This window comes from Oncorhynchus tshawytscha, linkage group LG30 (assembly GCF_018296145.1).
Source record: "Oncorhynchus tshawytscha isolate Ot180627B linkage group LG30, Otsh_v2.0, whole genome shotgun sequence".
NCBI classification, from domain to species: domain Eukaryota; kingdom Metazoa; phylum Chordata; class Actinopteri; order Salmoniformes; family Salmonidae; genus Oncorhynchus; species Oncorhynchus tshawytscha.
This window is the reverse complement of record NC_056458.1, coordinates 22,068,351-22,091,617: the sequence shown is the minus strand read 5'-3', so window position 1 is coordinate 22,091,617 and position 23,267 is coordinate 22,068,351. Positions and strand designations below refer to the sequence as shown.

The window sequence follows — 23,267 nt, the reverse complement described above, 5'->3', positions numbered from 1 at the left end:
GGCGACACGGGCTAACTAAGGAGGAGCGCCAACGTAGACGTGAGACCAACAGCTGTCTCTACTGTGGTAGCTCGGGACATTACATCTCCGCTTGTCCACAACGCCCGTTAAACTGCCCGGCTCGCTAGTTTTGGGAGGAATTTTAGCGAGCCAGTTTCAACCTCTCAAGAATCCTGTCAGACCCCGTTTTCCTGCGACCCTTATGAATAAGGATCAGAGCTTAGAGATGAACGATTTTATCGATTCAGGTGCCGATGGCAGCTTTATTGATGCCGACTTGGTGGAACAGCTGGGGCTTTCCAAGGAGCAATTGCCGGAAGCCATTGAAGCAACCACTCTGAACGGCAGTAGTCTGGCACGGATCACTATGAGGACTGAACCGGTGAAGATGTTGTTGTCGGGGAACCATATCTCCTTCTTCATTCTGTCCTCGCCCCAGGTTCCTCTGGTTCTTGGTTACCCCTGGCTGAAGGAACACAATCCCTCATTTGATTGGGTGACGGGTAAGGTAACTAGTTGGAGCATTGATTGTCATGCTAACTGCCTTAGGACTGCCTGTTCTCCTGCCGTTTCCAGTCAGGTCAGTGACTCTGCTCCTCCTGATTTGTCCCTGGTTCCAGAAACATATCACGAGTTGGGTGAAGTATTCAGTAAACAGAAGGCTCTGTCCCTACCTCCCCACCGACCTTATGACTGTGCGATTAATCTGTTTCCTGGAGCCGCCTTTCCCAAGGGACGGTTATACAGAATCTCTCGACCTGAACGTGAGGCCTTGGAGACCTACATCAAGGAGTCTCTAGCTACAGGTCTCATTCGGCCCTCTTCATCACCTCTGGGAGCAGGATTTTTTTTTGTGAGCAAGAAGGATGGCACTCTTCGACCGTGTATTGATTATCGGGGTTTGAATGATATTACGGTCAAGAACAAGTATCCCCTGCCCTTGATGAGCTCGGCTTTCGATTCTTTACAGGGTGCTACGGTTTTTACGAAGCTTGATTTACGTAATGCTTATCATTTGGTTCGGATCAAAGAGGGGGACGAGTGGTTGACTGGGTTCAATACTCCGATGGGACATTTCAGTACCAGGTGATGCCGTTTGGACTGACCGACGCTCCTGCTGTGTTCCAAAGTATGGTGAATGACGTTCTGAGAGATATGATTGGTATTTTTGTGTTCGTTTACCTGGATGATATCCTCATCTTCTCGAAGGAGCTTTCTAGCCACGTTCAGCATGTCAAGCAGGTCCTGCAGCGGTTATTGGAGAACCGTCTGTTCGTGAAGGCTGAGAAGTGCGATTTTCACGCCCACACAACGTCCTTCCTCGGGTACATCATCTCCAGGGGAGAGATCAAGATGGACCAAGAGAAGGTTCGGGCGGTTCGGGATTGGGTCCAGCCCGGTACGAGATTGCAGCTCCAGAGATTCCTGGGGTTTGCACATTTTTATCGGAGGTTTATCCGTGATTACAGCCGGGTGGCCGCCCCTTTAACTGTACTGACGTCTTGCACCAGAAAGTTCTGTTGGTCTCCTGAGGCAGACCGAGCATTTCTAGATTTGAAGAGCCGATTCACCAACGCCCCGATTCTCTCTCAACCTGACACTTCCCGTCAGTTCGTTGTGGAGGTGGATGCGTCTGATGTGGGGGTGGCGCCATCCTGTCCCAGCGTAGCTCCACTGACGGTAAACTCCATCCCTGCGCCTTCTACTCTTGTCGTCTTTCTCCAGCTGAAAGAAACTACGATGTGGGTAACCGGGAGCTTCTCGCTGTGAAGCTTGCCTTGGAGGAGTGGCGTCACTGGTTGGAGGGAGCGGAGCAACCGTTTGTGGTCTGGACTGACCACAAGAATCTGGCTTACGTGCAATCGGCTAAACGTCTCAAGTCCCGTCAGGCCCGGTGGGCTTTGTTTTTGGACGCTTCAATTTTTCCCTGATGTTCCGACCTGGGTCGAAGAACGGGAAGGCGGACGCCCTGTCCCGGATGTTCTCCAAGACGGAGGAGAGTGGGGCCAAGACTGAGACGATTCTTCCCAGAACGTTGTCGTGGGAGCCGTTACATGGAGGATTGAGGAGGAGGTGATGGCGGCTCTTCGGACACAGCCCGGGCCCGATAATGGTCCACCCGGTCGGTTGTTCGTGCCTGAGTCGGTTCGTTCTGCTGTCCTTCAGTGGTCCCACGCCAGCAAGATAGCTTGTCACCGTGGTGTTGCTCGGACTATGGTGCTACTGCGCAGACGATTTTGGTGGCCTGCCATGGGAGAAGATACCCGGAGGTTTGTTGCCGCTTGTCCTGTTTGTGCGCAGAATAAGAGTACCAATCGGGCCAGCTCTGGGCTTCTTCACCCCCTACCTATTCCCCGGCGACCTTGGTCGCATCTGGCCCTGGATTTTGTCACGGGGTTGCCCTCTTCTGTTGGTAACACGGTTATTCTGACCATTGTGGATAGATTCAGCAAGTTTGCCCACTTTGTTCCCCTCTCCAAGCTGCCTTCTGCCACTGAGACGTCCGAGATCCTGGTTAGGGAGGTGTTCAGGGTCCACGGGTTGCCCTGTGACATTGTTTCTGACCGTGGTCCTCAGTTTACCTCTGCTGTCTGGAAATCCTTCTGTTTGGCGATTGGAGCTACAGTCAGTCTCACATGTGGATTTCACCCCCAACCTAATGGTCAGGCGGAGAGAGCCAACCAGAAGATGGAGTCCACGCTGCGCTGTCTTGTTTCCTCTGATCCCACCTCTTGGTCCTCTCAATTACCCTGGGTCGAGTATGCTCATAATACTCTCCCTTCATCTGCCACTGGGATGTCTCCCTTCCAGTGCCTGTACGGTTACCAACCTCCCTTGTTTCCTTCTCAGGAGCGGGATCTCTCGGTTCCTTCTGTCCAGACCCACATTCGTCGTTGCCACCGCACCTGGCATCGGGCCAGGAAGGCCCTCCTTAAGGTTTCTGACCGGTATCAGATCCAGGCGAATCATCGCCGTATTCCTGCCCCCGCTTATACCGTCGGAGATAGGGTTTGGTTGGCTACACGGGATCTTCCTCTACGGACTGAGTCGAGGAAACTGTCACCGAAGTTCATTGGTCCGTTTGTAGTGGAGAAGATCGTTAATCCTTTTGTGGTCCGACTCAAGTTGCCTGCTACACTAAGAGTACATCCCACCTTTCATGTCTCCTGCCTCAAGCCGGTTCTCCTCAGTCCTCTGTTGCCCCCTCCTCCTCGTCCTCCTCCTCCTCGGATGATCGGAGGTGGTCCTGTCTACACGGTGCGCCGCATCATGGACTCCAGACGGCGGGGTCGAGGTTTCCAGTATTTAGTGGATTGGGAAGGATATGGTCCTGAGGAGAGGAGTTGGATTCCTCGGCGTCAGATCCTTGACGATGACCTGCTTCGTGACTTTTACCGCCTCCACCCTGGCGCTCCGGGTAGTCCGCCTGGTGGCGTTCGTTGGAGGGGGGGTACTGTCACTGGTCTGCTTCTGGGTTCGATTTTGAAAAAAACGTGACATTGAGAGGGAAGGCATTGACTGATACTCTATGTATGATAGATAAAGAACTCATTTAATCTCAACCAAGTTATTCTGTTGTAGTTATTGCATCTCTGCTCTAAATAGAGTACAGAGTAACTTATCTCAGAACAGCAGGGGTTGCTGCTTTTTCATATCTCTCCTTTTTTTTCTTACCTTCAACAAAAAATGAAGGCAACCGTCCCCATTTTCTCCGGGGGTAGGAATAGATGTATGAAGGAGGACGTGCAGCAGCTTTATCAAAGCCAGAGACAGTCAGTGTGAGACAGAGTTAAGGCCTAATGAATGAAGAGACTACTTGCTCACACACACTTTTTCAGTTCTGCCCACAAATTTTCTATGGGATTGAGGTCAGGGCTTTGTGATGGCCATTCCAATACCTTGAAATTATTGTCCTTAAGCCATTTTGCCACAATTCTGGAAGCATGCTTGGGGTCATTGTCCATTTGGAAGAACCATTTGCGACCAAGCTTGAACTTCCTGAATGATGTCTTGAGATGTTGCTTCAATATATCCACATAATTTTCCTGCGTCATGATGCCATCTATTTTGTGAAGTGCGCCAGTCCCTCCTGCAGCAAAGCACCCCCACAACATGATGCTGCCACCCCCGTGCTTCACGGTTGGGATGGTATTCTTCGGCTTGCAAGCCTCCCCCTTTTTCCTCGAAACATAACGATGGTCATTATAGCCAAACAGTTCTATTTTTGTTTCATCAGACCAGAGGACATTTCTCCAAAAAGTACGATCTTTGTCCCCATGTGCAGTTGCAAACTGTAGTCCGGCTTTATGGCGGTTTTGGAGCAGTGGCTTCTTCCTTGCTGTGGCCTTTCAGGTTATGTCGATATATGACTCGTTTTACTGTGGATATAGATACTTTTGTACCTGTTTCCTCCAGCATCTTCACAAGGTCCTTTGCTGTTGTTCTGGGATTGATTTGCACTTTTCGCATTAAAGTACGTTAATCTCTAGAAGACAGAACGCGTCTCCTTCCTGAGCTGTATGACGGCTGCGTGGTCCCATGGTGTTTATACTTGCGTACTATTGTTTGTACAGATGAACGTGGTACCTTCAGGCGTTTAAAAATTGCTCCCAAGGATGAACCAAGCTTGTGGAGGTCTACAATTCTTTTGGCGGATTTCTTTACATTTTCCCATGATGTCAAGCAAGGAGGCACTGAGTGTGAAATAGGCCTTGAAATACATCCACAGGTACACCTCCAATTGACTGAAATTATGTCATTTAGCCTATCAGCTTTTAAAGCCATGACATCATTTTCTGGAATTTTCCAAGCTGTTTGAAGGCACAGTCAACTTAGTGTATGTAAACTTCTGACCCACTGGAATTGTGATACAGTGAATTATAAGTGAAATAATCTGTCTGCAAACAATTGTAAAAATTACTTGTGTCATGCACAAAGTAGATCTCCTAACCGATTTGCCAAAACTATAGTTTGTTATCAAGAAATTTGTGGAGTGGTTGAAAAACGAGTTTTAATGACTCCAACCTAAGTGTATGTAAACTTCCCGACTTCAACTGTATACCTACTACACTTGTATGTGTCACAGTCACTATTGACAATGTCTGTGGATAAAAGGATCTGATTAAATGTTCTGTGTGTTTCAGACGAGTGTAGTGCTCTGTTCTGGAGGATGTGCTGTCCTGGCGGTCAGCTCCCTGTTGGCCATCATCACCATCTTCTTGCCCAGCGGAGGCTGTGAGAGGAGGATCTGTACACTGGCTGGATACATGCAGATGACTGCGGGTGAGTACAGAACAAACTCTTCACAAACAACACACACACTTTCTATTACCTAGACGGTAGATTGATTTGTTTAATCAATGGCTGACATACAAGTTCAAGGTGAATCATAAGAAGGCATTAGTTATGAATGAAGTCCCTTGGTCACATTTCTCTGCTTGGACCTTCTTTCGTGATCTAGATAGGCTACATGTTCATCCTCAGTGTTCTCTATAGGTAAGAGACAGCTCAGTGTATAGATACTTACGAGCGACACACAGATAAAGCTGCCTATCATCTGAAGTGAAGAGGAGCTCACTTTGTTGCCAAGGCACATCACTCACACCAAACCAAACAGAAGCTGCTGCTCTTCAGGCCTCCAGCGGGCCGTTGCTAGGTTACGGGCTGCGGTGCGGTGGTGGAATGAAGTGTTATGCTGGCGTAGAGCGATATGAGGAGGGCACTGGGGAGATTTAGAGGAGGCAGGAAAAAGACAATTACAGACCCTTAACACAGGTCATTGGTTCAGGAGGACGTGTGTCTTATCAAGGCCCTGCTTTCATTCAAACAGAGAAGTAGCCCCATAAACTAAGCATGGTTACTGGTGATGAGATGCTCAGGGTTTAATGTGATGTACACACGACACCAGCCAAGTAAACTAAGCATGGTTGCTGGTGATGAGATGTTCAGGGTTTAATGTGATGTACACACGACACCAGCCAAGTAAACTAAGCATGGTTACTGGTGATGAGATGTTCAGGGTTTAATGTGATGTACACACGACACCAGCCAAGTAAACTAAGCATGGTTACTGGTGATGAGATGCTCAGGGTTTAATGTGATGTACACACGACACCAGCCAAGTAAACTAAGCATGGTTACTGGTGATGAGATGTTCAGGGTTTAATGTGATGTACACACGACACCAGCCAAGTAAACTAAGCATGGTTACTGGTGATGAGATGTTCAGGGTTTAATGTGATGTACACACGACACCAGCCAAGTAAACTAAGCAGCCCTAGCCGCTGCCCACCACCCTGGTGCATAGGCCTTCCACTCACTGTATAGAGTGTGTGTGCACGTTTGTCCGTTCATGTGTGTTTGTCTGTAGTTACGTGTTTATCACATTGTGAGGTTAGGATATCTGAAGGACACACACTACTGTTGTGTCTTTGGCTATGCCGGATTAAGTGATATGACATGCTATTCTATAAAATCCTTTCTCTGTAATTAATATTACCTGATTGAGCTAATCATGTAAATGTATTTAACTAGAAAGTCGGGCACCACGAAATAATATTTATAGAGCTGTTATCTTCCGAATAAACTCTTAAAGACCTAGTAATATTTTACATCAATAGCAGTCATTATTAATCGTCACCTTATTTCAGTCTCATCTGAAAGTTGTAAATTCTTGGTTATCTTCACGAACCCTGGCTAACAAGTTGAATCAGCAATTCAAAATTGGGTTGAATTATTTATTTACTAAATACCTAACTAATCACACAGAATTACATATACACAGAATGAACCATACATTGATTACAAATTATGTCATAAAGGAAAACGTCCCTAGAGTACGGAGCAGATATGACAGCTGGTTACCCAAAGAAAAGGGGTCTGGGTTTGAGTGAAAGAGCGGGACGACTGAAGAACAAAGGGAGAAGCGATGTCTCTATCGGGCCGTAGGCAGCTACTCTATCGTAAATACAAAATCTTGTGCATTCTAAATTACCGCCCATTTGGAAAAAGAAAATACAATAAATATTTACTCTGAGCTGCGCTTCGGTAGGTTGGTCATAGATGCTGGTTGTGTTGGCCAACAGAGATCTTCCTGTCCTCAGAAGAATGTCTCTGGTGGTAAATTGGATACGTTATAGTAACGTCGTTGTGTGGTAGACGGGATACTCTGTCTGTTCTTTCCTAGCCCACGTTTGCAGCTGCTGTTGCTAACTCAACGGCTAGGAGGTATCACTTCTGTAGTGAATAAGAGTTCAAAGTTCATACCATTCGCAACCAAAGCTCACGCTGAGGTTGGCTTCGTTCTGTACTTATTATCTGAACACTTCTGACATCGGATCGTCATTCTAATGTACCCGGAACAGCAAGTTATATTGTCGTCAAGGCTTTATATAGGAAGGCAGAGGAGGGTGTGTTTCATAGTTTAACCAATGTCTCTTCACATGGGCGGGCCACTGAGTCGGGCCTAATTCACTCATGAAAACCCAATTTTCACATTTTAGAAGCTAAAAGCACATTTCATCCCCTCCCAAATAATTTAATATTCAAACATTTAAATTGCACAACAATTCCATGTGAATCTGATAACTATAATGTGTAGACTTTCCACTGTACAGTTTATGTTATCCTGTCATTGATGAGAATGTCTCAGATGACAACCGAACTGACATCATATTCATTAAGTACCAACGCATATGTTCAACTGGTTGGATTACCAAAATATGGTTTATTTCCCCCCACCTTCTGATGTTCCCAGAATCATACAGTTAACTATAACAGAGAGGAGGAGAGTGGAGAAAGGACTGGCTAATAAAGTACTGCTTTATTTCCTAGATTGAAAACTGTACTATCCTGAAATATGTCCAGTCTGAGAAAAAAATCCCCTCGAACACTTTTGCAGACTGGGCTTTTCAGACACTTTCTTTGGAAACATTCCTGGATTTCCTGTCGACAGCCCTTTCGAAAACCTTTGGTATTTTTTTCCGCACCTTGTAGTTTAGAAATGAACAAGTCTCACAACTCTCACAGTTTTAGCACTCAGTCAGTTCCCCCCTGATTCTCTCACTACACAGCAAAATCTTCAGTGTTCATATCCTGGTGTAAGCAGTTTTGGTGTTGATGTGGTATTACTTTGTCATACTTTGAACTGACTGAATGCCAGTTGGTGTTGTTTCTATATTGTGGCGCTCTGCCCCATAGGGGAGCTCTGCTCCTAGTGGTTTACCCTGCTGCCTAGGCAGCGAACAGCCTGAGAGAAAATTATACACACACCTGCAGCCAATAGGAGTACAGGTGTACTTATATAAGGGGATGCTTCCCCACAATCAGCCTCCCATTATCTTCAGTGACAGGACTGGACGGAAGAATCCTAGAAGAGAAGAGAGAAGACTCAGGACGAACACGCCGTCGATATCATGGTCTCGACGTCATCCTTCATGAGCACGCCTTTTCTACCCCCAAAATATATTTTAATTAAGAGCACAGTGTTGCTGCTCCACTATGGCGTCTATGGACCCACACAACTTATGTTTCGTGTGTTTGGATTCGCAGGAAGCTAGGGGCGACCTCACAGATCCCCCGGAATGCCCAAGCTGCACCCTCTTTAAAGGAGAGGAAACCGCTATGGGGTTTTTGCAGGGTAGATCTCCCTCTGGAAGACGCCATGTCTGTGCTAGCCTCAGGTTCTGAGGCGTCATATGACGACGGCGCCTCCGGAGATGATGAAGATGTTGGGAAGTGTCTGGGTTTTTCTCCGGGGAAAATCCAGTCTACTAACCGAGGCTGACATGACCCCCTCCCTAGGGAGAGTGAGGGGAATTTCACATCCTTGGGTGAGGAAGAGAGTTCTTAGTAGCCCCCTCCTACGCAATGACCTCTGTGCGCTCTGACTTTACAGGGCTCAATGTGCAGGCCGCGAGCCGTCTAAATACACTGCCCCCCGTTCCCCCCAACCCAGAGGTGGATATGATGGTGGGCGGCCCATACTCTAGACCGAAACGGGCGGCACGTTTTGGGAAGCTAAAGGAGGAGAAGATGCAGCTCGCTAGACACCTGCCAGGAGGGTCTAGAGCAGGTTCAAAAGAGCCTCCTCACTCCACCTTCTCTAGTAGACCTGGGTCTACAGCCAGACGGAGAGCCCGTCGAGCAGCGGCACCCGGTGCACCAGGAGCGGGCTGCGCCCCTCCGGCCGCATCAGAGATGGCAGAGGCTCCACCGGTGTGAGAGATTTTCATTTCCTCGCCCTGATGGCCTAGGTGCAGCCAGAAGAGACGACGGCCATGATGGGACGAGGGGGAGAGGACGGGAGAGAGCGCAGCACTTCGTGTGACAGCGCCCACTGCTCTTCCCCCACCCCTGCAAAGGGGATGGAGGAGCCAATGTGTCAGTTGTTAATAAAGAATGTGTTCCATCTACCTTTGTCACAAGAGAATCTCTTTTCCAGAACAAACTTCAGGTTCAGACCATTCAGGTTGCTTCTCTCTCTATTGGGGCGGCTGGGTAGCCTAGTGGATAGAGTGTTGGACTAGTAACCGAAAGGTTGCAAGTTCAAATCCCTGAACTGACAAGGTACAAATCTGTCGCTCTGCCCCTGTTCCTAGGCCGTCATTGAAAATAAGAATTTGTTCTTAACTGACTTGCCTAGTTAAATAAAGGTAAAAATAAAAATATCTCTCTCTTCCTCTCACCACTCTGTGTATTGCACAGCCCATCATGAGTGCATAGCTGAGCACACACATGAGGATGTTGTGGAAATGAAATGAGGGCAGCAAAGCGGACACTCTTGATGAGTTAAGGGCTTAAAGAGCAGCTTGTGTACACAGCCCCATGTTGGGCCGATGACGCAATCGCTGTTGGGGGACAGCACACTAACTCAGGCAGGCGTCTCAGTTAGTGCAGCTCAGACCCGTGCTGCATTCACGGAGGGCTGGAACCACAAGGTTACACATATAACCAAAGTCTCGGCACCCCATGTTCTCACAGAAAGCGCCAAAATTTGGGCTCTCCCGCTCTCAGAGCATTACTCAGTGTGGCAGCGAAGCTGCACCCTATCCCCCTGGCTAAGCCGGATGCTGGAGAAGGGTTATGCCATCCAATTCCCCCGAACTCCTCCCGTTTTTCGGGCGTGGTGGAGACTGTGATGAAAACGCCAGAGAAAGTAGCTGCTCTTGTGAAAAAGATGACAAAACGTTTGGTGAAGGAAGCAGTCACAGTTGTTCCCCAAGAGCAAAGGAACAGCAGGCTATATTCGCCCTACTTCCTAGTGCCAAAAAAGCAGGGGGAAAGAGGCCAATATTGGATTTACGCACTCTCAATGAGAGCGTAGCCAAACGGCCCTTTCGAATGCTTACAACAAAACGTCCTCTGGAATGTATCCACAACAAAGACTTGGCACCTCGCACCTTTTCCAAATGCGTGGAGGCGGCATTGGAACTTTTGTGTTGTCAAGGGATAAGGCTACTAACCTACCTAGATAATCTACTGGTTCTCGCCCCGTCAGCAGAGCTGGCGATTGCACACGACACAGACAGTGATTCATCTCACACGTCTGAGGTTCGCTGTGAATTGGGAAAAGAGTGCACCCTGGCAAAGTCATCGGATTGTCTACCTGGGATTACAGCTAGACACTGTGACTATGAAGTCTCGAATTTCAGATCCTCAACTGGCTGCCTTGTTGCTAGCCCTACAAAGGTTTTATCCGAATCACATGGTGACGGCGCATTCCGTCATAACACTCTTGGGTCTGCCCACTCCATGTTTCCGCTGGGACTTCTACACATGCACAGAACACAGCGATGGTTTGCCCAACTATGACTGGACCCAGTGAGGAACCGTCGTCGGTTGTTGGTAGTTCCCCTCTCACTCAGAGCGGACCTGAACTATTGGAGAGACTCATGTAGTGTCCTCCAACATTCTGGTGCTTACAGACGCTTTTCTGACATGTCAGGCTCGGGCGGTTGGAGATGTGTGGCCTCCCTTGGGACGCCACATGGTTGGAAAACCGAACCACAGTAGCCTACATAAATCGCCAAGGATAAGTCAGGTCTCCTGCACTCCACCGGGTGGTGGAGGAATTGTGGCTGTGGGCTCATGAGCACCTTCATTCATTGACAGCAGCACACATTCCAGGCTATCAGAACATTGGAGTATACCTCATGTCTCGAGGGGGTCCCCGAGACAATGAGTGGCAGCTGCACCCCGACATTGTTCTCCAAATATGGGAACGGTTCGGGAGAGGCGAGGTGGACCTATTCGCGTCATGTGTGAATGCGCAGTGTCCCCTATGGTTCTTGCTATGAGGTCAGGACGAACTGCCACTAGGGATAGACGCTTCTGCGCACCAACCGTGGTCAGATGTTTTCCTGTACGCATTTCCACCGCTGTACTGCTTTCTCCCACTGCTAGCCCGCGTGAGAACAGGAGGGCTGTCAATCATATTGATAGCCCCGATCACCCACTAGGAGCAGAGCTCCCCTATGGGGCGGAGCTCCACGATATAGAACGATTACCGGAGCTGTAACTCCAGGTCTATGAGTGGAGCGGCCCTGCCGGAAGGATTAGAGATATCGTTTCTGTAACTGGTGTTACAGTACTATTAGACAAATCTTTAATACTGACAGAGTTTGAGTTCATATATCTGCTTGTACAGATTAGTATGGCTCATATTCTGTTTTATCTGCCCACTAGTCATTGCCTATGCCTCTAGACTGAGTAGGGCAGATTAGACTGAGGACGCAATACATTGTGACACGGTCTGTTTTCATAGTGTGTTACAGTACTGCGGGATTTGGCCGCAGCCATTGCTGTGTCCGACTTTTTCATTAAGTGGGAAGTGTTAGGCTCGGCATGGTGTACATTTTGGAGAGCTGCGCCTTAAACCACTAAGAGCAGAGCTCCCCTATGGGGCGGAGCTCCGCGATATAGAACGATAGTTACCGGAGTTGTAACTCCAGTTCTATGAGTGGAGCAGAGCCCCATTAAGACTTAAGGCCCTGCCGATCCCCAGTCTCGCTGAAGATAATTTTTCGGGAGGCTGATTGTGGGGAAGCATGCCCTTATATAGGGACACCTGTACTCCTATTGGCTGCAGGTGTGTGCATAATTTTCTCTCTGGCTGTTCACTGCCTAGGCAGTGAGGTAAACCACTAGGAGCAGAGCTCCCCTATGGTAACTATAACTATAACTATCATTTTTAAGCTGTCGTTAAAAAATACTGTTGTTCAATCAGGGTGTCAAATTGGCCAGTGTTACCTGGTGTTGATTTTTCAGTTTAACTTTCTTGAGTTGATTCAAGTGTTGAATTAACACTCATTGGTGTAAAATAACCCCAGTGTTTGTGTTAACCTCTCTGGGATATGTGGTACGCTAGCGTCCCACCTGGCCAAAAGCCAGAGAAAATGCAGAGCGCCAATTTCAAATAAATTACTATAAAAATCAAACTTTCTTGAAATCACACATGCAAGATAGCAAATTAAAGCTACACTTGTTGTGAATCCAGCCAACATGTCAGATTTCAAAAAGCAAACGATGCTATTACAGTGCCTTGCGAAAGTATTCGGCCCCCTTGAACTTTGCGACCTTTTGCCACATTTCAGGCTTCAAACATAAAGATATAAAACTGTATTTTTTTGTGAAGAATCAACAACAAGTGGGACACAATCATGAAGTGGAACGACATTTATTGGATATTTCAAACTTTTTTAACAAATCAAAAACTGAAAAATTGGGCGTGCAAAATGGCTTCAAACTACTTTTTTAATACAACTTTAGGTATTTTTTTATGTAAATCTATAAATCTATAATCTATAAAATTGAAGACTGGGTGATCTGTGTTCAATACAGGAGGAAAACAAACTGTTGCATGCTTTCTGGTCAAGCGCCTCTATCTAACAGTACACTTCAAGTTACCCTCGTTCAAGATGGCCGTACTTCTTCATTACACAAAGGAATAACCAATTTCTAAAGACTGTTGACATCTAGTGGAAGTGATAGGAACGGCAAGAAGGTCCCTTAGAAATCTGGATTCCCAATGAAAACCCATTGAAAAGAGAGTGACCTCAACAAAAAAAAATCTGAATGGTTTGTCCTCGTGGGTTTCGCCTGCTAAATGAGTTCTGTTATACTCACAGGCATGATTCAAACAGTTTTACAAACTTCAGAGTGTTTTCTATCCAAATCTACTAATAATATGCATATCGTATCTTCTGAGGATGAGTAGCAGGCAGTTGAATTTGGGCATGCATTTCATCCGGATGTGAAAATACTGCCCCCCTGTCACCAAGAAGTTTTAATAACCAGTGTTAAACCAAAACCACGCCCATCATTATCATATTTCCCAGCATGCTCTATTGCAGTTTGATTTTTAGAATTGTTTCTTTCTATGTCTATGTTTTTGCATTGATTGATTAATGAATCTTGTGCTACTAATTAACATACAATTTTCTTAGCTAATCCAATCTGTTATATGGATTTATTACATCCGTTACTAAAATGGTTGCTCCAGTTTAGATGCTTAAGGTAGTCTCATATCTTAGTTTTCCCAACCCGGCAGACATTCTGAATGCAGGTTGTGGTTGAAAAAAAATTCCAAATGTTGGATATTCCCACTCTGGCTGGATTCCAACAGGAATTTACACATCACTTTGCAAACCAGCATAATGTGACTTGCAGGCCTGATTTTTCCTGTAAACTATGAGTTTTAGATCACTGTATTAGGGTAAAGCTAGGCCCTCAAAATAAGGCCCTATGAATTATGTGTTGCATTGTGATAAATAATTGAATAACATATTCACTTAGGATCTCACTTGGTGAGGGCCACAGCACTGAAAATGGATGAATGCAACAAACATGTCTCTGTCACTAACAAATACAGTCATGGGTGATAACTCTACAATTCACTCGAAAGGCAAGACACATTGGGAAATATGTAAACAAGGCTTTTAACTTAGCACTGTGTTAATTTAACACTGAAAATTGTGGATTTGTATAAGCACTGAATGCGTGTTAAATGTAACACTCTCAGTGTTGAATTAACACTGGAGAATTTGCTGTGAAGTTATCAGTGAACACCATACCAGTGTAAATGTAACATTGACCTAGTTTGAAAATTGAATTCCAAAGCGTTCAATACAAGTATCAGTGAACACCATAACAGTGTACATTTAACACTGACCTAGTGTAAACATCGAATTCTAAAGTGTTATATACAAGGTTATATACAAGGTATTAACACTGAGTTAGTATAACAATTGAATGTCACTGGTGTTGGAAAGTATCGGTGTTAAAAGTTCAACATTTTGAAAAGTGTAAATTCAACACTTTCTGGTGGTTCTCATGTAAACACTTCAAAAGTGTGAAATTGAACACCCACAATTTTTAAATATGTTTTATATTTTTATTTAACCTTTATTTAACCAGGTAGGCTGGTTGAGAACAAGTTCTCAGTTACAACTGCGACCTGGCCAAGATAAAGCATAGCAGTGTGAACAGACAGCAACACAGAGTTACACATGGAGTAAACAATAAACAAGTCAATAACATAGTAGAAAAAAAATAATCTATATACATTGTGTGCAAAAGGCATGAGGAGGTAGGCAAGAAATAGGCCATAGGAGTGAATAATTACAATTTAGCAGATTAACACTGGAGTGATAAATGATCAGATGAACATGTGCAGGTAGAGATACTGGTGTGCAAAAGAGCAGAAAAGTAAATAAAATAACAGTATGGGGAAGAGGTAGGTAAATTGGGTGGGCTATTTACCGATGTACTATGTACAGTTGCAGCGATCGGTTAGCTGCTCAGATAGCAGATGTTTAAAGTTGGTGAGGGAGATAAAAGTCTCCAACTTCAACGATTTTTGCAATTCGTTCCAGTCACAGGCAACAGAGAACTAGAAGGAAAGGCGGCCGAATGAGGTGTTGGCTTTAGGGATGATCAGTGAGATACACCTGCTGGAGCGCATGCTACGGGTGGGTGTTGCCATCGTGACCAGTGAACTGAGATAAGGCGGAGCTTTACCTAGCATGGACTTGTAGATGACCTGGAGCCAGTGGGTCTGGCGACGAATATGTAGTGAGGGCCAGCCGACTAGAGCATACAGGTCGCAGTGGTGGGTGGTATAAGGTGCTTTAGTAACAAAGCGGATGGCACTGTGATAAACTGCATCCAGTTTGCTGAGTAGAGTATTGGAAGCCATTTTGTAGATGACATTGCTGAAGTCGAGGATCAGTAGGATAGTCAGTTTTACTAGGGTAAGTTTGGCGGCGTGAGTGGAAGCTTTGTTGCTAAATAGAAAGCCAATTCTAGATTTGATTTTGGATTGGAGATGTTTGATATGAGTCTGGAAGGAGAGTTTACAGTCTAGCCAGACACCTAGGTACTTATAGATGTCCACATATTCTAGGTCGGAACCATCCAGGGTGGTGATGCTAGTTGGGCGTGCGGGTGCAGCCAGCGAATGGTTGAAAAGCATGCATTTGGTTTAACTAGCGTTTAAGAGCAGTTGGAGGCCACAGAAGGAATGTTGTATGGCATTGAAGCTCATTTGGAGGTTAGATAGCACAGTGTCCAAGGAAGGGCCAGAAGTATACAGAACAGTCTGTGTAGAGGTGGATCAGGGAATCGCCCGCAGCAAGAGCAACATCATTGATATATACAGAGAAAAGAGTCGGCCCGAGAATTGAACTCTGTGGCACCCCCATAGAGACTGCCAGAGGTCCGGACAACATGCCCTCCGATTTGACACACTGAACTCTGTCTGCAAATTAGTTGGAGAACCAGGCAAGGCAGTCATTAGAAGAACCGAGGCTACTGAGTCTGCCGATAAGAATATATGGTGATTGACAGAGTCGCAAGCGTTGGCCAGGTCGATGAAGACGGCTGCACAGTACTGTCTTTTATCGATGGCGGTTATAATATCATTTAGTACCTTTAGCGTGGCTGAGGTGCACCCGTGACCGGCTCGGAAACCAGATTGCACAGCGGAGAAGGTACGATAGGATTTGAGATGGTCAGTGATCTGTTTGTTGACTTGGCGTTCGAAGACCTTACATAGGCAGGACAGGATGGATATAGGTCTGTAACAGTTTGGGTCCAAGGTGTCTCCCCCTTTGAAGAGGGGGATGACCGCAGCAGCTTTCCAGTCTTTGGGGATCTCAGACGATATGAAAGAGAGGTTGAACAGGCTGGTAATAGGGGTTGCGACAATGGCGGATAGTTTCAGAAATAGAGGGTCCAGATTGTCAAGCCCAGCTGATTTGTACGGGTCCAGGTTTTGCAGCTCTTTCAGAACATCTGCTATCTGGATTTGGGTAAAGGAGAAGCTGGGGAGGCTTGGGGGGTGGAGTTGTTGGCCGAGGTTGGAGTAGCCAGGAGGAAGGCATGGCCAGCCATTGAGAAATGCTTGTTGAAGTTTTCGATTATCATGGATTTATTGGTATGTGACCGTGTTACCTAGCCTCAGTGCAGTGCAGTCTCCATGGACTTTACAGTGTCTCAGAACTTTTTGGAGTTAGATCTACAGGATGCAAATTTCTGCTTGAAAAAGCTGGCATTTGCTTTCCTGACTGACTGCGTATATTGGTTCCTGACTTCCCTGAACAGTTGCATATCGGGGGGACTATTCGATGCTATTGCAGTCCGCCACAGAATGTTTTTGTGCTGGTCGAGGGCAGTCAGGTCTGGAGTGAACCAAGGGCTATATCTGTTCTTAGTTCTGCATTTTTTGAACGGAGCATACTTATCTAAGATGGTTAGGAAGTTACTTTTAAAGAATGACCAGGGATCCTCAACTGACGGGATGAGGTCAATATCCTTCCAGGATACCCGGGCCAGGTTGATTAGAAAGGCCTGCTCGCGGAAGTGTTTTAGGGAGCGTTAGGGGTGGTCGTTTGACTGCGGACTCATAGCGGATACAGGCAATGAGGCAGTGATCGCTGAGATCCTGATTGAAGACAGCGGAGGTGTATTTGGAGGGCCAGTTGGTCAGGATAACGTCTATGAGGGTGCCCTTGCTTACAGATTAAGGGCTGTACCTGGTCGGTTCCTTGATGATTTGTGTGAGATTGAGGTTATCTAGCTTAGAGTGTAGGACTGCCGGGGTGTTAAGCATATCCCAGTTTAGGTCACCTAACAGAACAAACTCTGAATCTAGATGGGGGGCGATCAATTCACAAATGGTGTCTAGGGCACAGCTGGGAGCTGAGGGGGGTCGGTAGCAGGCGGCAACAGTGAGAGACTTATTTCTGGAGAGATACATTTTTAAAATTAGAAGTTCGAACTGTTTGGGTATGGACCTAGAAAGTATAACATTACTTTGCAGGCTATCTCTGCAGTAGACTGCAACTCCTCCCCCTTTGGCAGTTCTATCTTGACGGAAAATATTATAGTTGGGTATGGAAATCTCAGAATTTTTGGTGGCCTTCCTAAGCCAGGATTCAGACACAGCAAGGACATCAGGGTTGGCAGAGTGTGCTAAACCAGTGAGTAAAACAAACTTAGGGAGGAGGCTTCTGATGTTGACATGCATGAAACCAAGGCTTTTTCAATCACAGAAGTCAACAAATGAGGGTGCCTGGGGACATGCAGGGCCTGGGTTTACCTCCACATCACCCGAGGAACAGAGGAGGAGTAGGATGAGGGTGCGGCTAAAGGCTATCAAAGCTGGTCTCCTAGAGCGTTGGGGACAAAGAATAAAAGGAGCAGATTTCTGGGCGTGGTAGAATATATTCAGGGCATAATGCACAGACAGGGGTATGGTGGGGTGCGGGTACAGCGGAGGTAAGCCCAGGCACTGGGTGATGATAAGAGAGGTTGTATCTCTGGACATGCTGGTTGTAATGGGTGAGGTCACCGCATGTGTGGGAGGTGGGACAAAGGAGGTATCAGAGGTATGAAGAGTGGAACTAGGGGCTCCATTGTAAACTTCAAAAATTATAACTAACCTGAACAACAGTATACAAGCCATATTGACATTTGAGAGAGACATACAGCGAGGTATAAAGTAATCACAGGTGTTGATTGGGAGAGCTAGCTAAAACAACAGGTGAGACAATAACAGCTAATCAGCTAACACAACAACAGCAGGTAAAATGGCGATGACTAGGCAGAGAGGGTCGGATTAACTACACACAGAGCCTGAGTTCGCGGCTGAGGCCGACAGATAAAAAATAAATAAACAGAATGGAGTACCGTGATTAATGGACAGTCCAGTAGGCATCAGCTATGTAGCCAAGTGATCATAGTGTCCAGAGGGCAACAGTAGATGGAACAGGGGAGCCCCACTACACTAGCGACACTGCGTTTAAAGTTAGTAGCGTCTGCTCCGACGGAGGCCGGATGAAGGCACAGTGGATCAAGTATTCGTTGGCAGACCAGTCGTGGTGGTGCGGCGGGGCGCCGTGTCGACAGAGAATCCAAGCCAGATGGCGAAAGAGGTATTGCGGAATTTAGTTTGCTAGCCGGGAGATGTGCCTGGCTCACGGCTAACTGGTGCTAGCTTCGTGTTATATTAACCGATCAAATTTAGCTGTGTAAGATTAGATCTGCTTCTAGTTTGAAATCATGAGAAAATGTTTATTTACTTTTCCCTTCTCATTTATTTAGTGTCAGCTCAACAGCAGTGATTCTCGTTCGTATAGCTTGACGTATAGCCAGGGAAGTACTCTTTACCACAGGCTAATTAGTAGCTATATTCATTAGTTAGGTTGGATTGCAACCTAAACCTATTGACAAAATCGAGAGCTTAGTTCCTATGCTCGGGCAAATGGCCTTTTAAAAGACCTGCCGCCAAAACACTTACAGGTACATACTTATTTTCCACCATAATTTGCAAATAAATTCATAAAAAATCCTACAATGTGATTTTCTGGATTTTTTTTTCTCATTTTGTCTGTCATAGTTGAAGTGTACTTATGATGAAAATTACAGGCCTCTCTCATCTTTTTAAGTGGGAGAACTTGCACAATTGGTGGCTGACTAAATACTTTTTTGCCCCACTGTATTGGTAACTAACAATGATAGAAAAGCCCATAGTGGTCTAAGCCGATATCTCGGCTTGGTAGACAAAAGAAAGAGGTTGGGACTGAGAAAGAGCGGGAAAGATTAAATGGATTCACTACACACAGTCTATAATGATATTAATTGAAATGCTAATCCTTTGCACATGAACGGCCACTCATTTATATATTTACGCCCGTATGTTGTTGTCGTCGTATCTGTTGGAATGCTCGATCGTCCTGTAGAGTTCATCAGAGTCTCTGGTTAACTTTCCCAGAAGTCACATCTCTCGTGGTTGTAGGTGGTTAGAATGGATACTGCAGAGCACTATTCGTAAATGTTACATAGATGCTTCGGCGGTTGTCTGTATTCTCGTTCAAGACTAATGTAATTTCTAGCTGCAGACTAGTAATTATACGTCTAAAATGTACTCTTATTCTGTAGTGATCGATAGTCTCAGAGTTTTACCATTTCCAGCCGTGTAGCCAAACTACAGCTGTATGGTCTCCGTGGCCAATGGAATTGTAGCCATTCCAACATGGGGACGACGTCCCGGCATTCTCTGACTTCTTAACCATTCGGGACTTCCGGCTTACCGTGGGTCTCTTGGCATTACAATATACATTTCGTCACGGGTGGGTTTCATACTCTGGAATAGAAAATGGAGGTTCCATGACGCCGACGTAATGTCTATGCTCATTTGATTAACTTTATATGAAAACTCATACTCTCATTTAGAAGATTAACGCCACATTACATCTTTTCACAAATAGTTTCATGTTTAATCACATACGTTTCACAATATTTAGATATAAACCTGACAGCTGGGAAATGTACACTTTAGGGATTGGTTGGAGAAAATAGTACATTAGGTCTACTTACCACTACTGTATGTTTGACCAACTGTACACAGTTTCTACCGGTAGTTTGCAAAGTAAACATTATCAGCTAACAGTACATCTGCTAATATGCCTTTCTGCTGCTTGACAAGCAGAGTCCATAAAGGATGGAAAATTAACCTAAACCACTCATACTTGTCACGTACAGTTCACTTTTATATCACTCATATCACTATATCACTCCTTGCCCCCCAGCAGTAAAGTCGAATGCTCTGCACCTTATTGTAAATGTTTTATTGATAACATTCTTGTAAGACACAATAGCTTTCAAGACAGTGGTAGCCTAGTGTGTCAGTGCATCTGCATGTATGCGTGTGTGTGTGTGTGTGTGTGTGTGTGTGTGTGTGTGTGTGTGTGTGTGTGTGTGTGTGTGTGTGTGTGTGTGTGTGTGTCAGTGCATCTGCATGTATGCATGTGTGTGAGGATTTAGCTCTCCTCACAGCTAAAGCCTAAAGTCCTTCAGGGTGGGAGCTCCCATCCTCACACACACACACACACACACAAACACAGCAGATCCAGAAAAAGCATTTTAGAGGTAAAAACGTCCCTGCTCTTTCCTTTCCCAGCTATGAATTCCCATGGGTGAAGTCCAGGATTAGACTGTGAACTCGCTCAACCTTCACTGGCTCAAAGCAGCACAACGCTTCCATTTGGTGCTGCTGGGGTTCAGGGTCCTGGTATATATAGTGTAGCACGTGGTAAGCATTCTCCATGAATGTTTTAACGTAACAGGGAGGGGCCATATTTTATTTGCGAGGGTGGTGAGATTTTTCTTCTCCCTCCATACATATTTTATTGGACTGTTTTTGTTAGTGGGCTAGGTCCACTGGAGGACGGCTCTGTGACTTGTGTGCATGTGTGTGCCGAAACCGTATGATATTCTTCACAGTAAGGCAGTGGAGAGCTGGGAAAACTGAGGATGCCACCCACCCTTAAACATGCACTCACACACTGCAATAGAGGCGACTGATCTTCGCCTGTCCTGCTCCAGCTTCAAACCTCCTCGTTATTCTAATCAGTCATTTGAATTCAGTTTCATGGGAAAGGCAATCTCATGTCTCATAAAGAGAGGGCTATAAGACAGAGTATTGTGACAGAACAGTGACTCTGTGTGATTCTCATTGTGTGGTTCTTCTGTTCAACACTGAAGACACGTCACACTCTGATGGAGCCTCAGGCAGTCACTGCACATGCTCCGTCTTAATCTCAACTGGTTTAGGGGATACAGGCATGATGTAATTACATTTGCCTCGGTTAGCATGTTTACCACAAAGCTTACACCAAACAACAATACAATATCATATAATTGAATGAAAATCTTCAAGCTTTCAGTTAATTTCTCTTGTTTGTTCTTGACTCAGACAAGCACCCAACCAAAAATTGTCATAACAGAATCCAAGAGCATTTTGATTAACCAGTTGGAGCATCATTCTCAACTGTATTACAAATTGCAATCAAGCTAACTTCCACCCAACTACAGCTATTAGATGAATATGTTGAGGCGTTTCTCCTCTTTGAAGACTCCGAGTCCCACCCTGGCCTCAGTGATACAGTATAGCAGTGTGTCCTGCAGTGCTTGTTATCCAAACGGATCAGATGAAATCCCTCAGTGAGTTACTGTACTGTCTTTAACAACTCTCTCTCTCGCTCTTTTCACTGAGGGAATTAGCGGAGGCTCGCATGCACTCTCACACACTGTGTTCTTGTCTTCCAGTGTGATAGTGCTGAAGAGGCAGCAGCCTGCTGTGTCAACCCTCCCCTGGGCAGAGCTGCTATGCAGATGTCCTCTCTCCTCCCAAACATGAAAATGAAACTATCACTACTACTCTTACTAAACTCTGCATTACAGCAACACGGCTATGGAGTGTGTGTGTGAGTGTTTGAGCGTGTGTGTGTGGGAGTGTGTGCACCCATGCATGCGAGGCCCCTGTGGTTTAAAGCTGAGCTGCACCTGTGCTTGATGATGCTGTCATTACTGACATCTGACATCAGTGCTAATGTGTATAATGTACATGTGCCAGCTGTCAGTCATCATCACAGTGGTGCTTCAGTTAGAATGTTTTACAGAAGGGATGGAATGCGCTGTTCACCACCATAAGGAGGACTTGGAGCAGAAATAACTATAGCACCCATAATATCTGTTGAGGACCTTTCTGTTGAGAATCTGTCAATTTGACCTAATTTTCTGTATCTCTTTGGAGCATACCATCCTGTTTTCAGCATGTCTTTGGGGTACTACTGTTTATTAGGTGGAAGCCTAGGGGTGGTGACAGAGATCTGAATGCTGTTCTCCTTCTTTTTGAACACTCTCTTTCCCACATCCTCTCATCATAAGGAGAACACAGCATTCACTACATCCTTACTAGAGGAGAGAGGGAGAGAAGCTTCTGTTTCTTGGCTCCTGTTCAGGCGATGACAGATATTTATCTCCCTTTCATCATTAATCTGCTTGCCAAAAGCCTTAACAACAGCTGCAATTTTAGAGACTAACAACTTTCTTTACTCTGAAACTCTGAAACCAAAAAGTCCACAAGCAAGATGTTTAGTTAAGCAGTCTAACTTTTTACATTATATTGATATATAGTAATAACTTCAGAGTGCATATCGAACCAGTTAGCGCATGGTCCAAAGTTCATTCCCACAAGCAAAGCTATTTTCTTTTTTAGCTGTAGCTAGTATTGGGGCTTGGAGTTTTCTGGACCACGTGACCTGACTAGGAACAACTCAGGGAGCCAAGTTATAGGTTATAATAACAGACCCAAGTTATAGGTTATAATAACAGATCTAAGTTGTAGGTTATAATAACTGCCCAAGTTCTAGGTTATAATAACTGACCCAAGTTATAGGTTATAATAACAGACCCAAGTTATAGGTTATAATAACTGCCCAAGTTATAGGTTATAATAACTGACCCAAGTTATAGGTTATAATAACTGACCCAAGTTATAGGTTATAATAACTGACCCAAGTTATAGGTTATAATAACTGACCCAAGTTATAGGTTATAATAACTGACCCAAGTTATAGGTTATAATAACTGCCCAAGTTATAGGTTATAATAACTGCCTAAGTTATAGGTTATAATAACTGACTGAAGTTATAGGTTATAATAACAGACCCAAATTCTAGGTTATAATAACTGACCCACGTTATAGGTTATAATAACTGACCCACGTTATAGGTTATAATAACTGACTGAAGTTATAGGTTATAATAACTGACCCAAGTTGTAGGTTATAATAACTGACCCAAATTATAGGTTATAATAACTAAATAAATCAACTCAACTCCCTCCAATGCTGGGCACACTGCTTTTCAAATCAAACACACTTCTGAAAGTGTAATGTGGAGACACTGCTATCTGAATTGACT

General features: G+C 45.3%; 1 protein-coding gene across 1 annotated transcript in view; it reads left to right on the top strand.

Moving 5' to 3' along the window:
• Positions 1-23,267, top strand: part of LOC112246897 (transmembrane protein 211) — a 169,402-nt gene that overhangs the window by 39,994 nt on the left and 106,141 nt on the right. The window contains exon 2 of the mRNA XM_024415494.1: positions 5,145-5,283. Within this exon, the coding sequence (XP_024271262.1) occupies positions 5,145-5,283 (139 nt within the window). The remainder of the gene's footprint in view (positions 1-5,144; positions 5,284-23,267) is intronic.